General features: G+C 41.3%; 1 protein-coding gene across 1 annotated transcript; it reads right to left on the minus strand.

The window, feature by feature from the left end:
- Positions 1-11,480: 11,480 nt before the first annotated feature.
- Positions 11,481-13,062, minus strand: LOC133927150 (zinc finger protein CONSTANS-LIKE 5-like). The gene is made up of 3 exons (XM_062373458.1): positions 12,312-13,062; positions 12,091-12,219; positions 11,481-11,993 (listed from the first exon to the last, which is right to left on the minus strand). The coding sequence occupies exons 1-3, from the start codon at positions 12,933-12,935 to the stop codon at positions 11,661-11,663; spliced, it is 1,086 nt and encodes a 361-aa protein (XP_062229442.1). The 5' UTR covers positions 12,936-13,062; the 3' UTR covers positions 11,481-11,660.
- Between the last annotated feature and the right edge of the window lie 9,174 nt (positions 13,063-22,236).

The raw sequence follows: 22,236 nt of genomic DNA on the forward strand, positions 1-22,236 counted from the left end.
TGTGAAAGCTGTTGTTTGATGTGATCATTTCATTCTGCAAAAGTTCAGCAAGGATTTATTGTTGCCTCTGCATGGAAGGCTAAGTCGGGATAGAAGTGTTATCATTTAATTTATGATTAAAGCTCTATCATATGGTCACTTTGTATCTAAAGCCTGAGCACGTATAGAGGTTTTATCATTTCATGGCTAAGTCGTGCAGTCACTTCGTGTCTAAAGCCTGATTTCACGACAGAGGTGTTGTTATGTCATGCTTAAAGCTTTGTCTTGTGGTCACTTCTTGTCTAATGGCTGAGTCAGGATAGAGGTATTGTCATTTAATTTATGATTAAGGATCTGTCGGGTAGTCACTTCGTGTCTAAAGCTCGAGTCAAGACAGATGTGTTGTTATTTCATGCTTAAAGCTTTGTCGTGTGGTCACTTAATGTCTAAAGTGTGAGTCACAACAGAGAGGATGTACTGGAAGGAGGGTGTTGTTATTTCATGCTTAAAGCTAAGTTATTTGGTCACTTCATGTCCAAAGCCTGACTCACGATAGAGGTACTATTCTGGCAGCAGGGTGTGGTTGCAACAGTGTTTGTTTGCAAGAGAACTGCATATGTTATCCCTGCCCCAAAAACAAGATGAAGCAAAGAGATGGTGAGCTCTGGTATGCATGCGTTTTCTATACCACCGCCATTGTGCAAGTGCGGTACTGCATGCGAAATGTTTGTATCCCATGAGCTCGAAACCTGTGGGAGGTGTTCAAACTTTGATTCTTCATCCGTGTGTCATGGAGTATTTAATTTATGTCATATTTCGTATGATTCATCAACTTTTGATCCAGATAGTAACTAAATCATGCATACAGTCATCCATTAGGCTTTGTGACTTCATAATGTGGATCGACTTCGACATCAAAGCCGAGGACAAGGAATGGCTGAACCTATTGAAGAAATGGGACATGGAAGACCTTGAGATGAAGCGACAAGCGGAGGAGACGAAGGAGAGGTTGAAGAAAATGGGCGAGGACTTAGCGAGGTGGGATGCGAAGAAAGAAAAGTCATCTCGTGGGAAGGGTGGTTCAACAAGTGCAGACCATTGAGTTTATTACCGCCAATGTATTTCACGAAAGGCATTCATGTACCGTATGCTACGTGTGTTATCAGTTCTGTATGACTAGAAGCAACGTATCCAAGTGTACTGCCTTAGCCTAATGTAATATTTTATTGTACCATGTTGTTCATAATTAAATAAATTGTACCTTGTCATGTAACGTTATATTCATGTGCGAATGGTTTTGATGTGGAAAGTTGCAAGCCAATGATTTATTGCTTGACAGGACGACACGCAGATACGTTCAAAAGCAACTAAGTGATGCTTTTCACATGTTGAAAAGAAGTATGCTTGGATAGTACGTTGATATAATACACTAACCATCACATGAGTTAGACATGAAGATCACAAATAGTTCATAACTTAGTATGGTAATATAAATCACTAACCATATACTTATCGAACTTATCTAATGTAATGAAAAATTACACAAAATAAATAGTCGTGCAATAGTCTGAACAAAATACATTGCCTAAGCATACAAGTAAAAGAGACTACACATGACCCTATCCTTGCCCGTACCCTGACCCCTATCCTGAATCCTGCCTCTATCATGCTTTGGTTTGCGTGTTGATGCTTGGACGACTGCCTCCTCCTACACCCGAGGATGGTCGTTGTGGCAAACCTGTGTGGTAGTCTCAATACGGAAAATACATGCATCACAACGTGCACAAATAAGTTAGTATTGCCACATAATATGTACTAACTCATAGAATAGGGAGAATACCTAGATCATCTCAAGATGGTGGTGGAAAGTGCTGATACAAAATAGCGGAAGAATACTCGTTGTGCCAGTCAATGTTGTGAGGGTAAGATGGTTGTCATCTCCGAGGTAGTGATGGAAAGTTGTAAGGATGGGTAATAGCAAATTCACCATCATCTTTAGGGTCATCAGTGTCCTCTAGAGATGGAGGCCTCGAAGGGAGGGGTCGTTGTGACATGAAATCGTCGTCGCCGTCGTTGTCGTCGTCGTCATCTTGAACGATCATGGTACGAGCACATCCTATTTTATTATTGGTTGTACGCCATCTCGATGTGGTGCATGAACGTCCTCTTGTAGTGTTCCTTGAACCTTCTTCTATATTGTTGTTGCAACGTCGAAGCATTGGTGGTATGAAAAGATCATCTTTAGCGTCCTCATCATTTTCTGCTTGAATAGTAGAGGGCGCACCTATACCCCTTAGGTTCGCTGATCTTCATCGTTTTCTACATGAACTAAGTATTATACCTCCACCGAAGAGCATATACATCACCAAGAAGTTTGGAATTTCTCTGTTGATCAACCTGCGTCTTTTGGTGTAACAACCCAAATTTTCAAAACCAAGAAAATTAGAAACTTTTTCAAAGAAAATAAAAGAGTCTTGCAAAAACTAAATTAAATTCCTCAGTGTATATGTGTGCCTTTATGCATATACACATATACGTGAGTATGTGTGTTATGTGTATAAATACATATATACATTTAGGACTATTTTCCTATAAAAGAATATATATAGATATATAAATGTATATATGTGTATACATTTGATTGCTTGATTGATTTTTGTTTTTGTGAGCCAATATAAGGTTATATATACGGTATATACGCTGTATGTATTAATATGCATGTGTAAATACATGAGAGGAAGATAGAAATCCCTTTTCTGTGAAAAGGCCTAAGCTCATCTCTCTTCCTCTCTTTTTCTCTCTTCTCTCTCGGCCCACTTGACCAGATCAGCCCAACTCGCCACCTCTCTCCCTTCCCTCTCCTTCACTCGGCCTGGACCAAGCCGGGCCAGCTGGCTCTCTCTGCTCTCTCTTTCCCCACCTAGGCTGGAGCCAGCCCAATGCTTCCCTCTGTTGGGCTGCTCGGTGCGTGCCTTAGCCTAGCCGCTCTCACCTACCGCTCCCTCCTGCCGAAAGCGCACCGTGTTGATCCACCTCTGCTCCAAGCCACTGACCAGCCAGTCCCACCTGTCATGCCTATCTTCCACCTCACATTGGAGTTCGCTTCCTTCACGAGACCAAGCCGGTCGTGCTAATCCGTGCCTCACCTGAACAATAGACCATCTAGAAGCTCCTCGAAACAAGTCCTTGAGAGCCCCGTGACCTATTGTCGGCTTCATCTACAACAAAATGGGTTTAAATGAGGAGATCGACTTGGATTTGGCTGCCGCCGCCCTAAACTCTAACCGAGCTTGCCCTAGCCTCTCTAGTCCTCCCCGTCTATATATAGCAGTCCCTACGCCATCGTCAAATCGTCCCAAACTTTTTCCCTAACTCGCCGACGCGAGGGCGGCTCTATGGCTCCCTAGCTTCGCCGACGAGCCGCCATTGATGCTCCTCGGTCAATCTCACCGAGCTCGCCACCTTCGTGCTGCTTTGCCATCACCGAAGCATCCTAAAGTGCCGCCAAGACCTCGGATAGCTTCCTCTTCCCTTGCCCTTGCTTCCCGGCTACCGGAGGGCTGTCGCCAACAAGACCTGAAGGTCGCCGCTGCGGTACGCCATCGCCAGGCCACCTCGCCACTTCCCCGACTCACGGTTGCCCGAGGTGAGATGCTCATCCTCTCCTGATGCTTTTGTGACCATATTCCAGCAGAGCGCCATTTTGGCAAAGCTCCGACATGATCGCCGTTGCGCCTGAGCTCCCTTCGCCGCCGGTCGCTCTTGCTCCAACTATCTGACCTTCATAGTCGTCCGATCCGAGTTCAACGACCATGATTAAATATAACCCATACCATTTCGGCAACCAATCAGAGTTTGCCATGTGTCCATATTTAATCCAGTCAGCGCTCTCAGCCAAGTTAGCAAGCCATGTCATCTTGCCACGCTAGCAAATCCACTGATGTGTTATGCCATATCAGCCAAACAACCTATTCAGTCTGCCCAGTCAGCTTTGTTTTTCTTTTATTGATGTGATGATGTCATAATGCTTAATTATTGTGCAATAAATTGAATTCTATTACAAAAAATAATTCTAAAAAATAATAAATAAGAAATTAATTTCTAAAAATACTTAATGGTGTTTTATTGGTATATTTAATTATGTTTAATAGTTTTATAATTCTATATAATGTTTCTTTAGTGGAATATTTCCGACACGTATATTCTCCTCAATAATAATAATTCTAAAATTAGGATAACCTTGTGTAAAATAGTTTCATGATGCTTATAATTCAAATAAATGTTTGTTAATTCTGTTTAATGTTTTCCTATGGTTTAAATAATATTGTTTCTAGAATAAAAATAATTCCATGAATAGGATAAAATCTAAAATAGTTTTATTAATGTTTAATAATATTATTTAATTATGTTTAATGTTCTAATAATTAGAGTAATGCTAGTAAATTCCAGAAAAATCCTAGAAAATTATAGATGACTTTGGAAAATTCTAGAAACTTCTTAGCAACATAATTTCATCTATAATTAATCTTTTTAATCCAATTTTGATCTTTAGAAAATCGTAATTTATTAACCGTAGCTCCGTTTTGACCCATTCTTATGTCGGATTGTTCTTAAAAGCGTGATCTTATATGTGATGATGTTTGTTGTGTGATATTTGGTTGTTTTTAGATCTTGATGTTTATGTGTTGATTTTTCGCTTATTTTTGCGAGTAGACATCAACGTTCCAAAGGAGCTAGAATGACTTCAAGACCAGGGCTTCGCTAACGACCTAACTGAGTCGAGTGAAGGCAAGTTGTGTTCTTGATCATATTTATCCCAGTTTTATAAAATGTTTTATTTTACAAACATACATGCTAATAGTATGTTGGGAATCCCAAGTGTTAGGTGTTAGCCTAGTTTTTCCTTACCATCCATGTTGTCTTGGTATGGCTTTAGGTTATGGAAGTTAGATGATGCTTAGCCTTGCTTTGGGATGGTAATCATGATAATTATTCCACGAACTTAATAATGATCCTATGCAACAATGATAAAATATGATAGAATAATTTTTGTAGCAACGTGGTATAGGAATTTGGGCAGGTGATATGATGAGATGTATGGTTGAGAAAGTGGTAGTCTTGCTTAAATCTAAGGATCGGTTCATGGGATGACCTTTCAGTGTTTACAGTACAACCACAAGTCTCGCATGGGACGAGCCTAGCCAAGTAATTTGCTTACTCTCAGCATAGTATAGACCAGGCAAAAGAGCGGTGAATGGATGATGTCTTGGGATCTGAAAGGTGCAAGAGGGGCCTTCCATTGTTGTGGTGGAATCACACGGCAGTGAAACCTTAGCGGGTAGACATGTGCTGAGAGAGGCATTGTAAAGACTTTGTAGTAATCTCCTGGCTACACACCTCGGTAGTGTGCAGTGTGCCTGATTAGTATGGGCAAAATGGAGACTTAGGCCACCTAGGTCAATAGGTAGCTCATTTAGACTCTCTATGCGCTGGCAGTTCTGAATTATTGCAAGCTTCCCGTGCAAAATTGCGGGACATTCTCCATAATGAAAAGTTATATTGTATCTGCTAAATAAATGTACATGTAATAAAATAACTACTTAGATATATATACGATACACAACTAATTATTTATATGTTAGTAAATTAATAATGCTAATTAAATCATCAATATTGAATTCAAATAAAATCATTAATATTTATGATTGAATTAAAATATTTAATAAACATTACCTAAGTATTAATATATAACTATTATGATTAAATATTTAATAAGTATTAATGTTTTTTCCTAGAATTCAATGTAACACCCTACTTTCCAAGATTTTACAATTTTTTTAAAAAATTTCCAACTTTAGTGAGTAGCTTCACCAGTATAGCAGTTGAAAACCTATTTTCATAAACAACCAAGTAACCTAGGTTATTATTTCTTGTGCATTGCATGCTGAGTTTTGCTAGAAGCCAGGTAAATGCATTAGAGTTCTTTTTTTCTTCTCTTTGGTGTTTTGGAGTGAAAAAGGTTTTGAAAATGTTTTTACAAGATTCAATAATGGGTAGGTTAAGGATCTTAATGGTTGGAATTCAAAATTCTTGAATTCATCATCTATTCCATCTTTGATCATATATGATTCTTCTCTAATTCAATTCAAATCCTATCCAAATCTAAATTCAAATTCAACCCTATTCAAATTTCTATACAGAAGTTTCTTTTTTGAAACCCTAGATATGCATTGGGCCCAAATCCTACCCAAGCACAGGCTCCTGGCCAGCACACGAGTCATCTAGGAGGCTCAACACAAAGGATCCACAAAATATGTGGATATTCGTGGAGGCTTGGACAGGCTCATCTTCCGATGCAGTTTCGGAGTTCAAGACGGGCTCAAATGCAAATCCTGACAATACCAAAGTTGTAGTCTTGTCGAGAGTTTCGATTTGAACCTTATGGAAGTCCCCTTTTGGATAATGGAGCTAGGAGTTATGGCCCTCGAAATCAGTGTTGCACAGATAAATCTCAGTTCAAACAATTTATATTGTGACGCATTTTTGGATGACGTTTACAGAAATTTTAATGAATACCAAAGTTGTAGATCCTTTCAAGTACTACAATTTAGATTCCAAAAACGTCCAATTTGGAGTCCTAAAGGTGGAGATATCGTCCTCGAAATAGAGAGCTACGAAAAAGTAAATAGTAACTGACTCGAACTCAAATCTGAATCGTGTCCAGTTTGGACTCCACCTCAACCAGTCGCTCCTAGCCCTATAAATACGTGTTGAACGTCCTCCCCTACCCCCTTTACATCCCTCCAAACCTGAGCAGCCGTAGGTGCCCTGCCCGTGCGCCGCCGTTCGCCGGTGTCACCGCCGTCGCTGCCCGTGATGCGCTACGTTGTCGTCTCCGCAAATCCTCCTTCTCCAATTGTCAAAGCAAGGTGAGAACCCCTCTTTCTCCTTCCTTAACCCTATTTTACCATCATACTAAGTCCCTAGCCAAGCCCTAGCCCTGGCCAAAGCCTGATCTGTGCCGCCACGATCGTCGCCATCACGGACAGCCGCGCCATCACCGATTGGCATCGACGTTCCCGGCTGACCAGAAGTCAAATTGCCATGCCCTTTCACCAGCTCATGACCCACGTTGTTTTCCACGCTCTCACCAACCGGGTTGTCCAGTAGATCAACCAAACCGCCAGGATCAAGTTTGACATATCTACTGTCCGATTTTTGGACGTGTTCTGTGCGCGCACCGAGTTTGTTGTCGTGTTCCCCATCAATATGGAAGATGTATGGATGTGTCATCTGCGTCACGACATGTCCCATGGAGTATTCTATATGTCCATATGTTTCCTTCACTGGTTGTGCAGCGACACGTCCAGAACACAGCTTCCAACCGCAGTATGCCGTAGCCATCACCCATCTCATCTCCGTTGATCGATCTTCCTCTCAGGGGATGATCTACCCAAACCTATGATATAACACTGTGTTCCCGGGATATATGAACGTCTCTATTCAAATGGTTTCTCAAATTCCATAGCCAATCTCTGGGAATGCATGCATCTTCATCGCTGCATCTAGACGCGACCATTGTTGAATCTGAGAGCAATCATCGCCATTTCACCACTACCTCGTATGATCCCTTCCAAAACCGACCAAACCTCTAAGTTAGCCTTTCTGCGTTCTATGCCATGCTTCCCTCGTTTCACTGAAACGCCACCGAAGCCTAGCATCGATGTCAGTGGCCATGCACTCAATCGTCGTCTCCAATGAAACCCGAGCTGCCGTCACTACGCAGAGTCACCGGCAGTATCCTTAACCTAGAAGCGCAACCTCCAGCCATTTGATCCATCATGGGCGGTTTAGGCTAGACCTCAGCTCACATCTTCTTTAATCCAAGATGATGCTTTCATGGCATACCAAGTCAGCACCACATCATCCTCTTTAGCCTAGTCAGTGAAGTCTAGTCAGCCCTATACCTCTTGAACCTTGCACAATGATGTTATCAAATCTGACACAATGATTGCATAATAAACCTTTTCTTATAGGAAGATAAGTCCGATAAACCAGTCTTTCCTTTTCAGCCTAATCCATCTTCTGAAAGCCGTTATCTTTCATCCTTACTCCGACTTAGATGATTCTTGCACCTAAATTTCTTCTCTAAAATCATACCCATCCAACCATAGTATTTTTAAAGTGTTTTAATTATGTTTGGTATGATGTTCTTAGTGTTTTCCTTGGTGTTGTTTGTCGGTAATTTTCGCGATTAGTCAATGTTCCAAATGAGCTAGAAGGACTTCAAGACCAAGACTTCTCTGAAGACCCAACTGAGTCGAGTGAAGGCAGGTTGTGTTCTTGAACATACTTATCCTAGTTGTTAAATGTTTTGTTTTATAAATATGCATGCTAATAATTTGTTGGGAAAGCTAAGAGTTAGGTTTTACCCTAGTTTTTCCTTATCATTCTTGTCGCCTTAGTATGGTTTTGGGTTATGGAAAGGTAGATAATGCTTAGCATTTCTTTGGGATGGTAATCATGATTAATGCTCTATGAAATTGATAATGGTCTTATGCAACAATGATAAAATATGATAGAATAATCTTTGTAGCAATATGGTATAAGGATTTAAGGATGTGGTATGATGGGATGTATGGTTTGGAAAGTGGTAGTCTTACTCAAATCTAAGGACCGGTTCGTGGGATAGCCTTTCTGTGTTTACAGTACAACCACAAGCCTGATATGGATCAGACCTAGCCAATTAATCTATCCTATATACTAACGGCGGTGGAAACCCTGGACGCTCAGGGGCTCTGCTACTGTAGCAACTGTAGCAGGGCCCACCCATCACTGTGTACATATACGTATATATATGGATACATATATACATATTTGTATACATATAATATACTTTCTATTTTCGGAAATACTAGAAAATGTGAAAGTAAAATTTGTTATATTAAATCGACTGAAACAATCTAAACTGCAAAGAAAAAAAACTAAAACTCAAAAAATACAAAACAAATTTTGTTACATTCGTATTACTCACATAACTACTATCCACAAATATATTATGTATATATATATATATATAAATCTATATAGATACAAATATATATTCATATTTATATATGTATATTACATACATGAGTTTAGATGAATTCAACATCCCACTTTTAATAACATATGCTAACGGTGGAAAAATCAGTGCACTAATACGAAACAATTTTTGTTAGTTCCGTATTACTAACGTAACTATTACTCAGCAATATTATATATATATATATATATATATATATATATATATATATATGAGTCTAAATGAATCCAATATTCTCCTTCCAATAACATATACTAATGGTAGAAAAATCGATGCGCTCCATGTACTATTAAAGCTACTATAAATCATGCAACATTCAAGTATAACATTTATTCAAAACAGGCGCAGCAAAGCGCGCTAATCTACCTAGTTTGCTACTCTCAGCATAGTGTAGACCAGGCAGAAAAACGATGAATGGACGATGTCTTGGGATCCGAAAGGCGCAAGAGGGGGCTTTCGTTGCTGAGGTAAAATCACGCGACGGTGAAACCTTAGCGGGTAGACATAAGCTAAGAGGAGCATTGTAAAGGCTTTGTAGTGATCTCCTGGCCACACACCTTGGATGTGTGCAAGTATCTAGCTAACACGGGCAAAATGGAGACTTAGTCACCTACTTATGAGTGATGAAATCATGACTTATTGGTATGTACAACCTATGCATAGTTAAAACTGAATATTCAGCCGTGCTCACGGTCACGAGCGGCACGAAAAACCTACCATGATTATAACTTGATGGTTTGGTCAGTGTGGTCAACTGTGGTGGTGGGTACCATAGTTGAGGTGTGGGTCGGTCACGATGGTGGGAATCGTGGTTGAGGTGGTTAGTAGTTCAACTTTGGCGGTGGGAAACATGGTTAAGGTGTTGGGTGTTCAACCTTGGTGGTTAGAACGTTGGTTGAGGTGGTTAGTTGGTTAAGTCAAGATGGGTGGAATCTTGAGGTGGTTGGTTGTTTACAGTCATATACTTAATTACTACTGCTTTTCAAATATTTTTACTTAATTGTTGTTTTATGCAAAAGAACCAAACTAGCCTTACCTTGTAAAAGCCTTCATATGCATAATATTTCCTTCACAACTTGCTGAGTATGACATATGCTCACATTTGCTATAACTAAACACTCAGTTGGGAAAGAATTCGAAGACCTCGTGAAAGATGCATTCTAGTGAGATGTCCTCCGTCGATTGCCTATGTAGTTATCGGTGAAGATATTGAAGACTATTAGGATAAGGTTGTGACGTTCTATACGCGTGTCTCCCGGTCGGTTGCCTGTGGTATTGTTGGGCACCAGTGCTTCTATTTTGCTGCAGATATCTACATAGAAGATAATATATATCAATTGTTATAAGAGTTCGACGTTTATTTCTTTAAAGTACTGCTTTTGTTACTTCACCTGTAACGTCCTTATGTGTGTTAAATATCCTTCGCACACATAAGCCGTATCTGATTATGTTCGATAAAATCGGTTGTGATACAAAATTTCAATTTGATAATTTATTTTAAGCAAAGAATTTATTTTTCCTACTTACACCTATGTAGAGTATGCATGCACTAGGCCATCACCTTGCGCCACCACTTGCACCAAATGCCACCATGAGGGGAGGCACCCATGGCTATATGGGGTCCACCACCATATATCTTTACTGCTCCTGTATACTATCTTTCACAATTCCACTAAATCTAAGTGATTAAACTAATTAAATTAATCAAATTAATTGAGTAAAACTAATTAATCCAATTAATCATATAACTCTAATAACTCTGATTAATTCATGTAAATACTCTAATTTATATAATCAAATTAAGTAAACCATCTAAGTACTCTAATTTATCAAATTAATATAATTTAACAGATTAAACAATCTACTTAATCTAATTATTATTATTAATCTAAATATTAATTAAATATATAATCTAAGTACTTATTGTAACTCGTGTTGCTATTCCTTAGGTTACTCCTCTCCCACTACTGCTTCTCGCCTCGCATTATTTCTCATCCTTGTCTCGTGCTGCTTCTACTCTTCTCGCGCTGATGTTTCTCTCCTCTCTTCTCGCGCTGTTGCTTCTCTCCTCTCTTCTCACGCTGCTGCTTCTCTCAACTAAAGTCCACTACCATTATATAGCAAAACACAACGCTTAGAGACAGCAGCACATGGGCTACGTGACGGGTGACAAGACGCAGACAGCAGTGATGGGTGACAAGTCCGCTGCCGACACAAGCACAAGCTTGTATTCAACACCCCAGCTGTCGAATACAGACCGTTTTCGACATCTTAGGTATCAAATACAGTGCACAATACTATATTCGATACCTGGATTTCGATGAACAAAATATCAAATATAAATACTAAATTCATAAATATATCGATATGTTATCTACTTTAATAAATATAATATTATACGTTATCTATTTTGAAATTTTGTTAGTAGTAGTAGTATTCAAATTATATATCACTAGCGCACATAAGGCGCTCAAAAAGAGAGTACATGGGATTGCTAGTCCTCCCCTATGCATCGATACAAGTACAAGGCGCGCGCGGCGGCGTGCCGTGCCGGGTCGTGCGCGCTGCCGGCCGTGCGCGTGTGGACCGAGGCCGATCAGAAGCTCGGCACGACGCTGTACCCGAAGTCGAACACGTACGACGACGAAGACGACGACGGCACGGCGGCTTCGGCCTCGGCATCGACGTCGTCGGCGTCGGCGTCGGCGTCATGGTCCGGCCGCTTGGCGAAGCGGCCCTTGATCCGTGGCCGTGTCTCGGCGTAGGCCTTCCGGGACGCGTACCGGATGGTCTTCTCGAACCGCCGGTTCTTCCGCTTCTCCCGGTACCGCATCAGCCGTGCCTCCCTGCCCTCTCCCATCACCGAAGCCGCCCTCGCCACTGCCGCGTCCCCGCGGTCCGGCACCACCTCCTCGTCCACCGACGACACCTGCATGCCAAGCCGAATTCACATCTACGTCAGTACATGCACATGGACTGCCTACACGTGTTTGTCCGAAAGGTGGGAGCTTTGGTTGGGCTCTTACGCTGTGGCTCGGCGGAGTCGCGGTGTACGGCATGTAGGCATGAGGCTTGGCCCGGGTGAAATCAAGCTCGAAGCCCCAGCCGGCGCCGCAGATAGCCTCCGGCACCACGCCAACCTCCGACGACGAGCCCTGCAAAGGATTAAACAGCCGACAAGATTCATCAGAAAGACGCGTCCATTAGTTTCCAAGGAGTTCATGTCAGGGGGCAAGGGAAAACTTACGCTGTGCGCGAGGGAGGTGGCCGTGTAGGAGCTGTAAGAGGACGGCTTGACGCCGATGCCGCACGTGAAGTCCAGCTCGACGGCGGCGCCGGCGCTGGCTCCGTTGGGGACGACGCTGTCGGCGTGCTGGAAGCGCGGGAGCTCGACGCTGAGGTAGGGATCCAGGTCGGAGAACAGGTAGTCCAGCTTCATGTCCTTGGAATCCACGTTCAGGTTCAGCGCGTAGTGCTGCTGCTCGGTTGCCTTTTGCTCCTCGGCCTCGGCGACCGCCTCGCCGGTCTCGAACAGCATGGACTCCACGGCCGCCGCCGCGGCGGCCGACCCGATGGGCGCGACGGGGACGCGCGCATGGCGTTGCGCCAGCGGGTTGGCGCCGTGGATGTCGGCGTCGCAGGCGGCGCAGAGCACGGCGGCGTCGGCCTTGCACGTGACGACCGCGGGGTCCAGCTCGCAGACCTGGCACACCCACACGCGCTCGTGCCCCGCCCCGGCGTGCGCGGGCCGCGCGTCGCACGCCGTGCAGAGGAAGACGCCCCCGCAGGTGCGGCAGTGCACCGCCGCCGGGGACGCCTCGCACGCGCCGCACCGCCGGCCCCCCACGCCCCAGTACTTGTGCACCTCCATATCTAGCGAGCGGCGCTAAAGAGTGAGCACCACCCTGGCGCGGCTAAGGCTTAGCTCGGCGCCGCAATGGAAGTGGTGAACTGGTGGCGCGGTGCTTGTGGTGGTGGTGTCCTGATGGTGGGAGCGCGGCGTAGTGGAGATGGGGCGCTACATGTAGTAGTAAGTGGGGGACGGTGACGTGGAGGGTTAGAACACGTGGGGGGCTGGGAACCAAGGGAAATCGGATTAAAATAATAATATATTGGGATTTCGGCGGGTCGGGTCGTGGGACCCGCAAGTCGATTTTGTGCATTGATGGAGGTGGGCCCCGCGCACGAGGGGAGGGAGGCTGATGTCCGCGTCGGGGATGGACTGGCCCGTGCTGGCCTTTCGCGTGGATGAATCGCTGTGGGACTAATCCCAGATGGTGATGCTGGATTAGACGTCGGTGATTAAACGGAGATCTCCCGGCCTCACATCTCGTGTTAACAAGCGGCGGCCACTCTACTGAAGCTGCACTGTTTCTATCTTTCGCACTCTAATTAGACGTCGGCATATGCCTAACTTTTGTTTCGGAGAGCACAATATATGAAGATGGGGATCCCACAGAGTCCCACGCAAAACACTCACAACCTCGCTCTACCATGCTACTATAAACTCTGGGGCGGAAGAGGCTTGATAAATCTATAACCTAAAGAAGTGACGCGTCATCCGTTCGAAGACTGTGTTCTAAATAATAGACCATTATCGTTCACGTGTCATTAGTGTGATAGATAGGTTTTATAATTATTATGAGATAAATAATACATGTGTCGATATTTTAGACAGTTTATCTTATTTTATAGGAAAATTATTCCCATGTTAGAAATGAAACATTCAGATATTAAAAAATAACACAATCTAGAAAATTACCTCACAGATTATAAATACTTTACATCTCCCTGACTCGACAATATAAGGAGAGAAAAGAGGTACTTCCTAGGGGAGCAACAAGAAAGAGAGGATAAGGAGAAGCAAACCTAGTCAAATAGAAACAAAAATATTTTATTAAGACCCACAACATATTCAAGTCAGGATTACATTCATCCAATAAAGGTTTCAGGACTTAGAACACGAGAGAACTCGCCGAGATCTTTAGGATTATATCTAGACACACCCTATTATAATTGTCTTTTTTAAGATTAATTAAGATATATAGAACATGACTTAAGGCTACTATATTAAGTGAGATCTGAACCCATATAAAATCTCGTATACTCATTCTCGGTACACATAGTTAATGACCATACATCTATACTTTAAATAAATATTTGCAAAATCGACTTATTTACCAATCTTCGACAATAGTGATCAAACCCAAATGAAAAAGGGGCATCCTCGCTTTTGCTAGTGGATCAGCCTTAGTTAGATAGATCATGTGTTTATTGGTCATAAGTACATGTTATTTGGAGTATGTCCTCTATTTGGTGCTTGCATAGTAGCATGGCAAGTTCATGGCCTTCATGTCCTCTATTTTGTGATTGCATAGAAGAAGGCCAATTTCGATGCTTTGTTAAAGAAATATATACTAAAAATTAGTAAATATCACACACTAAAAATTAGTAAATATCTCATAGCTACATATTTTTATATCAACCATCATAAAACTATACAGAAACATTACAGGTATTAGGTACCCCACCTTAAACCACAGCTGCTATGAAGCAGGCCCATCTCTCAACGGCAATCGTCCACGCCACTTGGTACATGGCCTTATGTCACAGGTCATGCACGACACAGGTTAGTCTTGTCATAAGTCATGGTTATGGCACAAATAGGCTTACTCAAAAACTGCAATTCTGCAAAAACAAACTGCCCCAGAATCTACAGTTATTTGAAATTGTTGCTATAGCATGTAATTTTCTGATGTTTGACCAGCACACTTGCCGGTTTGTGCTATTCACTACGCTGTAATGTAGTTAGCTTTGCACTAATGTTGGAATGTGAAACCAAGACTCATGCTATACCGCCAATTATTTGAATTACCACTATAGACTCTTAAGTCAAGATATATCATACATTAGAATGGACATAGGATCTTCAGAGCTTTAGTAAATATATTTTGAAAGCAACCGCCAGTAGTTCCACAAAGTTGAAATAGACAAAGATTAGCTTTACAGATCTGACACCGTCAACTGCACCGTTAGAAAATTAGCTGCCGAGTACCAATAATTAGCCGGTGATTCGCTGCATGTCAAAATCAGCCCACTTTTCTGTGCCACCTAAACAGATTTTGGGGCCGAGCCAAATGTCCAAACTACCATCCGATGGTCCTAACTAATCATAGAACACGGTGCTGCTGAGTGTTTTTATATCTACCGTATGGTAAAATCCGTGCGATTCACTTGCACAGTCCACGCAAATTTGGTTTATCGTATGGTAACAATCCATGATGTCTCTTTTGTTCATTTTTTTTGGAAAAATTGAAAATATCTCTCCACAAGTTTGCAAAAGTCCATTTACAAGTAAAATAGTTGGGTTTATAGCCCATACAAGTCTGATCTCATAGCAAAATCCTCCATTGTGTTCTACTTAATGCCCTGTTAACAAATTTGCTATGATATGACTTCAAGTGCTCTACCTTATCTACCAGCATTGAAAGGTGGGGATGAGAAGAGTTTAATAGCGTACTAAAGTCCAATGAATCAAATGTGTCACTACAACTTTCTCCACAATTTAAACCAAAGGAGAAGTGTAGTGTGCCACAATTTAAACGCTCCATGATCACTTACTATCTATGATATCATCCTGCGTGGAGCACTAGAGATCATATCATAGCAAATATGTTAATATGGCATTAGGTGAGAACCCTAAAAAGGGATTTTATGATAGGCTTAGACTTATAGGATGATAAATGCAACTATATTACTTGCACTCTTGGTGAGGTATTTGTAACTCAATGCGACTTGTAGGGGTATTTGCAATTTTCCCCTTTTTGCCTTTTAACGTCAACAATAGCACTTCTAATAGCCTCCACTTCTTCAATGATTTACGTAATGAAAAGTTTTATGCATAGTTGCATGAGAAGATCAAATTTTTCAGTCGATGACTTTATCTATTGGATGTGGATCCAACGCCTAATATGTTTCTTCTCCATGGAGCATGTTTTCTTCTCTCTACATCTCCTGGCGAGTGATGAGATTGGTGAATCGCTCCTACTGCAGTCCTCGACTCTGGCATCACTACTCGGCACCGCTCGCCACCATGCTTCCCAGTTAGGGTAAGGGTTTGGGGATTAAGCTCGGGGGTTAGAGTTGTGGGGTTGTTTGGCCACCGGGATTATATTGAAGGGATTGGGAAGCTGATTGGACTGACGGTGATAGCGGCCAGTGGGTAGGGCGGCGGGGCATTGCCGACTGTGGTGATGGAGGACTGGCGGTGACCAAGTGACGATAGTGGGGAAGACAAAGAAAACTCCTGGCAACATTAGGTTTAGTGTGGCGGCGAGCTACGATGATGACTCCGGCGGCAAGAGTCGGCACCAGAGACGAAGTAGAATGGTGGGGGATTGTGATGAGGCTATTGCATGGAGAAGAAGAGAGAAGTTGAAGTGTCCAAAGGTTGAAGAAAGGAGAATTTCTGTTTGATCTCCATCAGATGGTGTTATTACATCGACTGAGAATTCCCTAGTTCTCGGTCGCCTGAGGAGGAGTCGGTCACTTTAGGGCAAGGGTTCATTTCATATGCATCCAAGAGATTTTGTTCGGTGATAGTGTTTGTCGCAACTGCAAAAATAGATGATAATAAAATCCCGAGACTTCAATGACACACCTATCTTGAGAGTTGCCTATTTATATTAAAAAGGAGTAAAGCCCAGATAGGCAAAATACAAGGGACAACAAGGTTCTTACAAAAAAGACTATTCTCTCAGGTAAATTGTTGTTGCACCTTGCTTGCCGATTGATAAGGAGTAGAGTGCTTCCTGTGTCTAAGAGTCAACCGGTGCATGAAACTATTTAGACAAGAGCTCCTAAGGTAAATTATTGTTGCACCTTGCTTGCCGATTGATAAGAACACTCAAAATGCCTTAGGTCAGCTAGGTCACCATTGGAGCAACCACGTCCTCCAAGTCTGCGGCACTATCTTAAGTATATCTTAGGAGATACAATCATACAAAAGCCCATATGAGAAGCAAGGAGTTGATAGGATTGAAACGGAAGCCTTTTAAAGTTCCATACATGTTTCTTTTCTTCAAAATTTCAAGCCAAATGTATCTCGTCTTCTAAGTTAGGTTTAATGGAGAAAAAATGTACTAAACTCGTCTTCTAAGCCAAATGTACTGAAAGTCAATGGTACCGCAAACAGGTTCCTAGGAGAAAAAAAAATATTGTTTTGGAAATGGACAAAGATTTCATTTTAGGTTTGGAAATTGTAATTTTGGAATTGCTGTGACAGGATCATATGGGTACTTCGGTAATTTAGCTAAGAAAAACGGGCGACTCGGTAGCGTTGAGTCACAGTCCGGCCCGAGAATCTTGAGCCATAAGCCTGACGTGGACGTGGTGCCAGGTGACGAACCGGATGTCGTCATCTCGTAAAGCTAGTGATCCCGTGCGGTGGCTCCCCATGTGTCCATGTTGCCACATTAAGGGGTCAACGACTTTCACAATGGTATAGTGCTTGGATGTGCGCGTCTTTTGAGACTTAATTAGGTAGTGACATACATCTACATCATTTCTGTTGCATTTTGCAATTGGTTGGAGCTATGTCCCAAAAGAGTCCGAGGCAAATTTTATTTGAAACTCCTTAAATCAGGAAGCTGGACAATGCAATTTTTGGCCCATCTAGTATTGTCTAACCATTTTGTATGATGACGCAGCATAAGATTACATCATGCGGTGATGATTCATTTAGGCACGCTGGTGGCTACGTTTGTAAGTGAGGAAAGTATTTTAAACTAGACGGATTAGCATGCATACATTGTGCTAGTTTTTTTTAACGCAGCATAAGATTACATCATGCTGTTCAGTTAGGCGTGCTGATGGCTACGTTTGTAAGTGAGGAAAGTATTTTAAACTAGACGGATTAATACGTCTATGCCGCACCCGTTTTTTTTTTTTTTTTGGCACAGAGCATGATAAAGGAAGACTAAAAAAATTATATTCATAATTTTTTGATATCTCAATATTTATTTATGAATTTATCAATATTTAACACATTAATTTAATTATTGAGAAAACAGTGGTACTTTCATACATTCACATAATTTTAATATGTAGATGACAATAATACGAACCTAACTAAATTTGCTTCATATTTTTTGATTTTTAAATATTTTTCTAAGCATTTTAGATTATTTAGCATATTTATCAATATAACTATTATTCCTTTAGCTATTTTTCTAGAATTTCGCAAAAAAAATTATGTGTACATATATATATACAGATACATATACATATGTATATACACATACATACACATATACACACACATACATATATATATATGTATGTATCCGTATATATACATGTACATATACGTGGGACCCATATGACCAGTATCTATAGTAATTTGATCCCTAGAATTGCTCCAATTTTTGGCCCTTTAATATATGTAATAGATTTGTTACCTTTCTTATCGATTTATATGACGAGAAATGTGTAATTAATAAATTATATATTTACTATAAATACGATATATCCTTGTAATGAGTATCTACTGTATATGTGTCCTTAATCTGATATGATAGGTTTCACAACCACCGTGAGGCAAATAAGATATTGGGTGATATTTCAGATAGTTTATTATATTCTATTTAGAAATCATGAGACCACCACCGTGAGACAAATTCGTCTAACAAGGACTTTAGAACTTAGAATACTAGAGAACTTGTCGAGAGCCGTAGGATTATATATATAGACAAACCTAAATTGTATTTGTATTTTTCTAAGATTAATCAATGTTTTAGATAGGGCTATTATCTTAAAAAAGTCTGAACCGGTATAAAAACTCATGTCTATATCTTCGATACATATGTTGAGATCAACATGTATCCTTATTTTATACCAGTATTTGAATAATCGACTTTACTAAACGTTGACATACATCTACATCATTTCTGTTGCATTTTGCTATTGGTTGGAGCTATGTCCCCAAAAGAGTCCGAAACAAATTTTATTTGAAACTCCTTAAATCAGGAAGCTGGAAAATGCAATTTTGGCTCATCTAGTATTGTCTAACCATTTTGTATAATGACGCAGCATAAAATTACATCATGCGGTCACGATTCATTTAGCCACGCTGGTAAGTGAGGAAACTATTTTAAATTTGTTACCTTTCTTATGGCTTTATATGACTTGCATCACCAAGATTAAGGTTTAAAGATAGATGTTTAAGCGTCCCACAATCTGGTAAACAAATGTCGCTTAGATTGGTTTTAGAAACAATTTCGTATAGTATTTTATTTCTAAGAAAGGACCCGTATGACCTTCTTCAGTTAAAGATGCACATCCAAATTATACATAAACCGCTCCTAAAACAGTTGATTGTGAGTGCCTCCAGGCAGTGTGCTTTTCTCGCGCGCACCGGATTTGGAGGTGGGGTCGGGCCGAAACGAACTCGACGGAAAGAGGCGATTGTTTTTGCCGCCAATATCTCGAGAGGCCCCACCTTCCCGTGCTGTTAAGCTTTCTTCACGTGATCGCAGCATTTAGGACTTGGAAAAAATCTCATAATTTGCGACAGTTCACGATCGGAATTTTCCAGATTATTTCGTTTGCGACTTGGGCAATCGACGAGCCATCATGGATATTTACAGGTGCCGATAGTGGCTCTGCTCGATAGAGTTTCAGTTCTGAATTTTTTAAAAAAGTGTATTTCTAACTTTAGAAATTTATAAAGTTAGAGTTGATGAGATGTTTAAAAATTCATCTTATTTATATTTTAAACTAAAAATAGATATTTAAATTATTTTATATTAACTTATAAACACTAAATTTGAGATGAAGATGTGAGTTATAATCCTGTCAAATAAGGATCTTAATCGGACAAATTCAAACCAACAGTGCCGGTGTTGAAGCAGGGAGCTGCACTCAGAAGTGCAGATCAGATATTTTTCTGCGATTTTATGCGCAAGTATACTGCTTCCGGTTTCCAAAAACCGGAAAAAAAAAATTTACTCCAGTTCTATAGTATTTGGTTCGAACTTGAAAACCTCCTCGAGCAATGCCCTCGTCCAAACACCCTTTAAATTCCTGTCAAATCCAGTTTCGACTCGTCACAAACTCCGCTTAAAAAAACGAAAGATCTAGAGCTAAGATGCTCAGCCAAGCACCTCCAGCTCTCCGGGGCCGCCCCCAGCCAAGAACCCCTCGCAAGGCTGGACGTCGCCGTCGGTCGTGTGGCACGAAGAGTGGACGCGCGTGCCGTGCGCGATAACCTTTTGGCTTGTGCATCACGCCACTGCCTCCTCGCGTGCGAACGATCCCTCGTTCCCGCTCACGCCAAGCACTATTGCGCCGTGATCTGAATTCTGAGACTGCCTTGACCTGCAACAGCAGCAGCAACAGCAAGAGCTATTTTCCTTTCAGAAAAAAAACAGTAGCGCCGTGATCCGAATTCAGAAAAACTTGCAACATGCCCATTTCAGACCGAGTGCACAACAGTTTGAATGCTTCAGAGTTCGGACAAATCATGATAAGGATAAACAGTAGTAGCATACTAGTATAGCAGTGCATGTAACGTTCAGCATCAACAGGGGAGTACAATGCGAATGAGCATAAAGCTCGGTGGTTGGACTCTAAGGTGAGAGTCCGACCGACGAGAATTCGATCTCCCGTCTCGCACCTGCTTCATTAAAAGATCTTTAATGAAGATCTCGGATAATAGATTCCAATTGTATTGAAAAAAACAGGGGAGCATAAGTTACGTGCACTCCTGGGCCTCCGAGGATCGCTGAGGTTTTCCCTCCACTTGGCCTCCCCCAACCACGATCGCGTTGCCATCAGAGCAGCCTTTATCCAGTGTGCAGCGCACTCACCTTGCTCCAATCATCAGCGTACCCGGCAAGGGTGTAAAAGCTGGTGAATGGATGATGAACTGACGCCTGACGATGCCCCAGTTCGGTGAAGTCCTGATCGGATCGGTGGCCAGCACAGCAACAACTAAAAGAGAGGCATGGCCGCATGGGATGATGGATCGTCTTAGACATAATTTCCTGTGTGATACTGAGTGTTAACAAAATTATCAATTTACCATTGAAAAAATTATAATCCCTTTCATACCATCAATTTAATTTTTTCATCCGATAAATGTCATCGCTGTCATAGCGTAATTAATGATAGTGACAATTACAAATAAATCACTACTTCTGGTGTTATTGTAAGCTTGTCACTAGAAAATTAAAAAATACTATTAAAACTGTCATTCGAGTGATATCTTTGCAAAAAATAAAAAACCCGAGAGATATTTGTAAATGCCCCTTAATGATAATGGCATTCAGGGATGAAAAATTAAATTCATTTCTTGTGTGTTACTGCCGTCACCTCCATTACGACGGTGATAACATATAGAAAAAGGAAAAAAAAATTAAGTGGTGATATGAAAGGGATCATGATCTTTCCGTGACAAATCGATAATTTTGTTAACATTTAATGACACACAAAGAATTATCTCGTCGTCTTATGTCCGGATGAATTTGAAAAGGACCCGATGGAGAATTGCTTATGGCTTTTGTAAAAGAGGTTGGAGATATGGAATGGGTCGGCAGAGCTGTTCGGATGTGAGAACATGCAATGCGTTCTTGTCAGATCGGGCACGGGGTTTATCGGTGTCGTTCACCTAACAGGGTTCGATCCTGACAATGCAGTTAGGTCACATGGCTCAACCTAATTGGAGCAAGACAAAGCTATTGAAAGTCTTAAATGGTGGAATCGAAATGCACCGGTTGTTCATCCATGCCAGAAAGGAAAGGGAAAAGGTGTCAAGTTCCATGAAATTTCACGTGTTTCAAATGCTAATGCTGGATATCCTGCAAAAGACTATATAATTCAATCAAGAAAAAAAAGGCTGCACTATTGAAATTATCATATCAAGTTACTTTTTCCCCCTACAATATTCATAAACATGTACTGTAACATTTGATCTGGATGCACAGTCAAATACTCTACAGCTCTAGTTTTAGACAAAAAGAAGTTTTTATTGAACTCAGATAATTACATCAAAGTGATATAATCGAATTGAGAACACTCCCAGCCTCAGCATAAACAAGATACACATAGCACAAAAGGAAAAAATGAAACATAAAAGATGATTACAAAGGTGAAAACAGGGGATGCTAATGTGC

Source organism: Phragmites australis, chromosome 8 (assembly GCF_958298935.1).
Source record: "Phragmites australis chromosome 8, lpPhrAust1.1, whole genome shotgun sequence".
NCBI lineage: Eukaryota > Viridiplantae > Streptophyta > Magnoliopsida > Poales > Poaceae > Phragmites > Phragmites australis.

Excerpts from the sequence above, each read along its gene's own strand:
- LOC133927150 (XM_062373458.1), bottom strand. The coding sequence starts at position 12,935 with ATGGAGGTGCACAAGTACTGGGGCGTGGGGGGCCGGCGGTGCGGCGCG. Across the intron at positions 12,220-12,311 it reads CCACCTCCCTCGCGCACAGC|GGCTCGTCGTCGGAGGTTGG; the intron begins GTAAGTTTTCCC and ends AATCCTTTGCAG. Across the intron at positions 11,994-12,090 it reads CGACTCCGCCGAGCCACAGC|GTGTCGTCGGTGGACGAGGA; the intron begins GTAAGAGCCCAA and ends CTTGGCATGCAG.